At 42.7% G+C, this 7500-nt stretch overlaps 1 protein-coding gene across 1 annotated transcript in view; it reads left to right on the top strand.

Annotated features, from left to right (window-relative positions):
* Nucleotides 1-7031: 7031 nt before the first annotated feature.
* LOC137989846 (uncharacterized) overlaps nucleotides 7032-7500 on the top strand; it is an 858-nt gene continuing 389 nt past the window's right edge. Inside the window, exon 1 of the mRNA XM_068835481.1 lies at nucleotides 7032-7500. This exon is cut by the window's right edge and continues 389 nt beyond it. Coding sequence (XP_068691582.1) covers nucleotides 7032-7500 — 469 coding nt within the window.

Below are 7500 nucleotides of genomic sequence, written 5' to 3'. Positions count from 1 at the left end.
ATGCAAGTCTGTTGGTGCCAGCCAAGGCACGGTGCCTACCCACATTTTTTTTTTAATTAATTAATTTTTTTACCCACACTTGGTGACAGAGCCTTTCAGTCGGCTGCTCCGAAACTGTGGAACAGTCTTCCGACCCTCACATTTTTTAAACAAGCTATCAAAAGATACTTTTTAAAAACAGCTTTTAATTGACTTATTTATACATATTTGTTTATACTAGCTTTTTTAATTGACTTATTAATTTTGATCTTATTGTCTGTTATGCGCATACGAAAATATCTGTATTGCATATGCGCAGTGAAGTGGCGAGGGCCGGGGAAACGATTAACAGACGACTTCTTAAAAAACAGCAATTGTATTTAATGCAAAGGGTTGATAAATACCTAAACAAAATACAGAGTAAGTGAATTGTTACAACGAATCCGGCTAGTTTAACTTATAACGAGGACGGAAAAAACACTTACCAATTGCTGGATTAGGATGGAGAGCGAGTGAGACAATGAAGACGATTACAACACTAAACACAAGGCTAACACATGAAACAGAGACCGAGAACAAAGGGCAGAAATAGGTGTTGATTACAGGCAAAAGAAAGAAACAAAACCGTAACACGCAATATAAGTTTTATATTTGTTATTATTATTATTATTATTATTATTATTATTATTATTATTATTATTATTATTATTATTATTATTATTAATGTCTAACATACAGAGCGTGAGATCGAAGAGCTTCAAAGCCTCTCAGTTGTCAACCACTTCTTCCAGAGCTAAAGGACTCGAAGCTAGGGCAAAGTGTGCTGAGTTGGAAACAAGATTAGCACAGCTAGATTATAATGCGGCGGCCAGGAAGGACACCAGAAGGGTAAGATTGATAACAGAATGCACTGCTTCGAATGCTGTAAGTAAGGTCTATAAAGATGCCATTAAGGAGGACAATGGGAAGTATTTAGGCTCAGATGAGCCGGATGGTGAGCCAGACATAGGAACGCATTGCCAAACTGGAAGGGAAGGTGGGCAAGGTTCTGAGTTTAAGGGATTCTCCCTCTCGGCCAGAGAACCGAACAGTCAAATAGCTTTGGCATGAAGGTAAATCAACCAGCCCAGTCAGCAGACAAATAATTGAGGGGCCAACTCAATCCTTACACTCCTGAATTTGAATTATCTGTTCCTCTGCCACGGCACATCGATAATGACAACATTACAGGAACTGTGAACAACATGATTCCAAATGGAGAAGATTGCGAACCTCCAAATATTTATGATGAAGAGGCAGTGCGGGACAGTGGTTATGGCGCTTGTCTTGAGATCCGGAGACCCCGGGTTTAAGACACGTTCTGACCACTGGTTCAATTTGTTCCTGGTAGTCCCTGGTTCAACTTCTCATCTGCACTTGTAAATAGCCAACTGGTTTGCCTCTGGCCAGTTGGGATTCTTAACAGTTGTTTTTCAATGTTCTGTTCTGTCATGATTGTGTTTCATTGGCCCTAAAAAGCCCCTATGGGGAGTGGTCAGTTAAGTATGTATTGTATTGTATGAAGTGCAAGCGTCTTTCTGGAAAAGAATGGAGCTTCCAATGTCCCAATCACCGCCCACACCAGCTCCATTTAATAGTGATCCAGCACAGTACTTGCGATTCACATCTAAATATGGAGATTAAGTCGAAAGAAAAATATCTTTGAGTGGCAGTGAGAAAATAAACTATTTACTGACATACACGGCTGGAAGAGCGCGAAGACCTATTGAAAACTATCAAGGACTCCCAAACGGCTGTCATATTACATAAGGAGTTTTAAAGTGAAGGTTTGGTCAAAATTCTATGATTGTGGAAGCTTTGAAAGCGTCGATTTTAAAGGGATCAAAGCTAAGATCAGGTGATAGTGAAGCACTTCTCACGCTTTCTGACAACATTGAGAACTGTTGCCATGCAATGATGGAGCTAAACTCGTGGGAATTAGATTGTACCACCAACCTGAAGCAGATATATGACGACCTACCAGATCATTTGCAGGCCAAGTGGTGTAAATCAGCGAGAATTTGGGTGATACGACTGGTGATAGAGAGCCAACCTTGAAAGTCCTTAGTTACTTCATATGTACAGAATCCTTGACTGAGAACAATCCAGTATATATAGCAGAAACAACAGTATCCCAGTGAAAGTTAAGGCTGACACCTCCAAGAAATCTGCATTCCGTCCTAGGTTTACACATAGTATGCGAGTAACCACCCTCGCAACTGATGTAAGCAAACTGAAGCCTTCACAATTGAAAGCTACGTCTATCAGAGACACCTACAAGGCTTGCAAAGGATCACACGAAATACATAAATGTCCTGTCTTCTTGGCTAAGAATGTAAATTGGTGTCGACGATTCTCCAGGTTTAATGCGCTTTCCTATCGTTGTTTCTCCCCTTCTCATTTACAAAGGAAGTGCCCTCAAAAGGGATGGTTGCACTGGGAAGGACCGTGCTCACCCATTAATTCACCACCCCCTACTACACTTGGTTGCGCCAACCAGGAGCCAAGTTTACCAAGAGAAAGAAAATAGTCGTCAGCGTTCATCACCAAGTACCAGCCTACGAGTACATAACGCATGTGTTACTGATTCCGATAGGGGATTTGTTGTACTCAAGGTATTAGTCCGTGTTGTTTCTGGGAGTGGTTTGGCCTTGAGTACCTATGGTTTCTTAGACACAGCTGCTGTCAGTTCCATGATAAACCCCCGCATTGCTGCGAAATGGAAGCGAAAAGGAGTCCCTGGTAGAGTCAGTCTGAACACTGTACGTTACTCGTACGAGTCACGTCTGTGATCTATCCCAGGTGAAATTCCACATCACCTCAACTCGTCAACCATGTCAACCATGCTCTTCAAATTGAAGATTTGAATGTGTCCAGTCGCTACTGCCCTAATCAAGTAGATTTGTCTGAATGGCCACACCTGAAAGATGTGAAGCTGCCTAACCACCCAGTAGATGTGAGTGAAGTGTCTGTCCTTATTGGTCAAGCCGTTCCACAAACTGATATCATCTTCGACTATTGCAGGCGCAATGATCTGCAGAACGAGCCGTATGCGACCAAGCTGTGCTGTGCCGGCCCAGGCAATAAGAGAGACAATATGTCTTAGCCAGTCGCCCCCTCAGTCTTTGAATTTTGAATTTTTAAGGTTTGCGAGTCGCACGGATTCATTAACACTGCTGATAGTACCAAGAGCACTGAAGGTAAAAGAGTACTGGAGATTCTGAACAGTATAAGTAAGATTTAGGATGGAAGGTACGTAGTAGGTCTTTTGTGGCGGAATGAAGATCCGATCGTGCCAAATAACAGACCACAAGCTGAAAAGAGATTACAACAGTTGAAGAAGCGGTTCCTGCCTGACCCAACGTTTGGCAGTCAGTTTGAAGCAGTAATGAATGACTACATTGAAAAAGAATATGCTGTGAAGTTGTCTGAGAAAAAAGCAACCTCTACGTCCGACGACACTTGGTACCTTCTGCACCATGGTGTACTAAATCCAAACAAATCCAAAGTTAGAGTTGTATACAATGCAGATGCAGTTTGAGGAGGCACGTCACTCAACAAGGAACTTCTGCAGGGACCACAACTGAACATGCTCAGGATATGTGCGCTATATAAATAAAGTTATTGTTATAAATTCACTTATTGGCGTTCTGCTCCGGTTTAGGAAAGAAGAAATTGCTATTGCATCTGACATTGAAAGCATGTTTTGCAGAGTTGGTTGTGTGAAACGGAACATAGATACTTTTCACTTTCTGTGGTAGATTGATGGGCTGAATGAATCTTCAAGTGACCATAAAATTAAAGTCCGTTTATTCGAAAAGGCAGATTCCTCATGCATCGCTACTTGGACCCTGCAAAGAACAGCCACAGATAATGAGCCTAAATTTGAAAATGATGTTTGAGATATTGTCCGAAATAATTTCTACGTTGGCGACTGCCTTTTCTCAGTCCCTACCACTGAAGAAGGAATTAGAACATCACTACGACTTAAGCAGTTGCTGAAGAGGGGAAATTTCCGACTGACCAAGTTCACTTCCAACGACTTGAAAGTCTTGGAGGCTATACCAGCTGAAGAGAGAACATTTAAGAGTTTTGATCTGGACAAGCTACCCCTTGAACGGACATTGGGTCTACATTGGGACACTGAGACAGACACACTAGCTTCAAAAGTGTCAACTTCCCATGGTGAAGATAATAAGCACACGAGACAACATTGCTTAACTAAGGTGAGTTCTACATGTGATTTGCTTGGTTCCGTTTGTCCTGTTCTACTTCCCGTTAAGAGGTTGATGCAAAGGACCTGGCAACTGAAGCTTGATTGGGATGATTCATTACCCGTAGGCTTGCTGGAGGGCTGGACAAGGTGGAAAGAAGAACCGTTGCTCCTTAACCATTTACGTCTTCCTCGGTGCTATTTAAGTGGAGGTTTTTTCCTTGATGCATCTTTTGAACTTCACCACTTTGATGATGCCTCTGAATATGGTTATGGAACAGTGTCTAATTTGAGGTAGGAGTCTGGTGACGGAGCTGGTGAATCCACTTTCATCATGGCAAAGAGTCGCTGTAAAAATGTAAATGCTTTGTTTATAATGGAAGTACACTTGGCTATCAAACTAGTTTACAGGCACCCCACTTATAATAACCCGAAGGAAACAATTCAAACTTAACAGGAACAGTACATTTCTGTGGTAAGATCGGAATTGCAAGCTGCTACGATCGCAGCACATGCTCATCGCCTGATCTCAAGAGAAATTAATTTGGAGATCTCTGCCTCCTTTTTCTGGACAGACTCTAAGGTCACATTCCAGTATGTAAGGTTGAGTCTTGAAGGTTTAATACCTACGCGGCCAACAGAGTCTGCGAAATTCGAAGTATATCCCAACCCAATCAATGGAGGTACTGTGAAAGTTCTCTCAACCCGGCTGATGATGCCTCTCGTGGCTTAACAGTGCATCAGTTATTGATATCTGAAAGATGGTTCAGTGGTGCAGCGTTCCTGTTTAACCCTAAAGAAGGATGGCTCAATACTGACATTGATACCTTATCAGACAGCGACCCAGGAATCAAGAATGAGAAGCCCATATTTGTGGCGACGGGACCAGAGAAGTTACAAGAGATACTCACAAGATACTCATGGTGGACAGTTCTGATGATGATTGCCTGGTTGTTGAAGTTTAAAGAGTGCCTAAGATGTCGCAAAAGAGATGACAAGTTTGAACTCTCCAAACACCTCGCAGTGGACGATTTGAAGCTTTCAACTGTTGCCATTGTGCAATTAGCCCAAAGCGAAGAGTTCTCTGAAGAGGTGAAGAATTTTGAGAAATGAGGAAGTGTGAAACGTTCAAGCAAGTTAGTGAAGTTTCGACCGATACTGGATAATGGCTTGGTGAGAGTGGGTGGACGCATTGGTGACTCTCCAGTCACACCTGATGCAAGGTTCCCAATGATTGTTCCACCTAATCACCCAGTTACCCACTTTCTGATTGGATCATAGCATCAGAAACTAGGCCATGCAGGTCAAAGTCACATTCTTGCTCAACTGAGAGAGAAGGTTTGGATTCCAAAAGGAAGGTTCTTAGTTGCTAAGATCTTGGAATCTTGTCTAAACTGCAAGAAGCAAAGAGCAGCCAGGATGGAACAGATGATGGCCGACTTACCAACATTCCGCACAACAGCCTTTGAACCCATTTTCACGCAACTGGAGTCCACCTTTTTGGCCCTTTGAACGCACACAGAGGAAGAGTAGTCGTCAAAACAGGAGGCGTCGTGTTCACTTGTCTAAACTCTCAGGCCGTACACCTAGAATTGGCCTCCTCCATGCAAACGGATTGTTTAATTGACATTCTAAGGAGATTCATCAGTAGACGAGGCACACATAAGAATATTCACTCCGACAATGGCAACAATTTTATTTGGGCAGCAAGAGAAATTAAAGAGGCCATCGATAAATTGAATAAAAAACAGATCCAAGAAGGCTGTCAGTGGCTTTTCCATCTACCCAAGGCCTCACATGCTAGTGCGATCTGGGAGAGGATCAGTAATCCGAAGCACTCGAACAGCCTTGCGAGCGATACATTGGAAACAGCTTAGTGGATTAGAAAGTCTTGGTTACTGTCGTTACTGAAGTTGAAGCGAATTTTATTTTCCGACCTCTTTGTATTGCCTCTGATGACCCCGATGATCAGGAACCGTTGAAACCCAACCACCTACTGTTGCAGAGAGTGGTCCACAACTTACCACCTGAATCTTTTGTAAAGGAAGACTTATCCTCAAGAACGAAATGGAGACAGGCACAGCTTTTGGCAGATTACTTTTGGAAGATGTGGTTGAAGGAATACATATCGTCCTTGCAGGAGAGACAAAAGTAGCATAAGCCGCGCAGAATGAAGAAGTCGGTGATTTGGTTCTACTTGTCAAAGATTGCCAACCATGGAGCCAGCGGCGAATGGCTCGTGTGAAAGTGATGTTTTTCTTGGTTTTGCTTCTTTGACACCTTTGTATGTTCGGCGTGTCACCCTGTTTTTATGAGATAATTTGTTTGCGAATTTCTCAATAAACTCAATTAAAACAGTGACATCCCGTCTACATGTACTGTTTAATTCTGATAATGGTCCTTCACATCTAAAGTATATTACGAGAACCGATATCCAAATTAAAAATTCCTTGGAGATCTTGTCAATTCCAAAACTCAAAAAGTAACAACTGTTCGTGTCAGTAGCGAAAAACGTGTTTAATATTACTTTTATGAATGTTACACTGTACTGGTGAAAACATACTATTAAACTAGTTTTAAAACTTATACACAGTACTTATAGAAAGTTTAAGCGTACGAGCTTTCGGCTCCTTCTCGGAGGCTTGTTCACATATAAATGAAAAACAAGAATTGTGAACTGGTAACCTGTTAACGGTCACGTGATTTAGCAACACGTGACCGCAACAGATTGTCCCAGATGTGGGGGAGCAGGTATCTTCCAGTGTCACGGTTCACGTCCGGCCTATGAACCCGGATATAGATGGCCTCTTTGATGCCCCGCTCTATCCAACGATCTTCATGGTCTAACACCTCTTTTGTGTTTGATGGTCAGTTCTACCGCCAGATTCACGGAGCACCGATGGGGTCACCAGTCTCACCACTGGTCTGCAATTTATACATGGAAGCCTTTGAGGAATCAGCTATTTCGACCGCACCCATCCCACCTGGGTGGTGGCTCAGATGTGTGGATGACACTAACTGCAAGACAACTTCAAGTGATCCCGATGAATTTACACAGCACCTGAACAGCGTCGATCCTAACATACAGCTCACGACGGAAACAGAGTCTAATGGAGAATTAGCGTTTCTCGACACTTGTACTGTACGGCAGGATGATGGCTCACTGAGAATCAAAGTGTATAGGAAACCTACCCACACGGACCAATACCTCAACTGGGAGTCAAATCACCCACTGGAGCATAAGATGAGCGTTGTCTGTACCCTGTTTC

This window comes from Montipora foliosa, unplaced genomic scaffold (genome assembly GCF_036669935.1).
Source record: "Montipora foliosa isolate CH-2021 unplaced genomic scaffold, ASM3666993v2 scaffold_477, whole genome shotgun sequence".
In the NCBI taxonomy this organism is placed as follows: domain Eukaryota; kingdom Metazoa; phylum Cnidaria; class Anthozoa; order Scleractinia; family Acroporidae; genus Montipora; species Montipora foliosa.
Note: the sequence above shows the minus strand (reverse complement) of the source record. Positions and strands in the feature narration are given on the sequence as shown.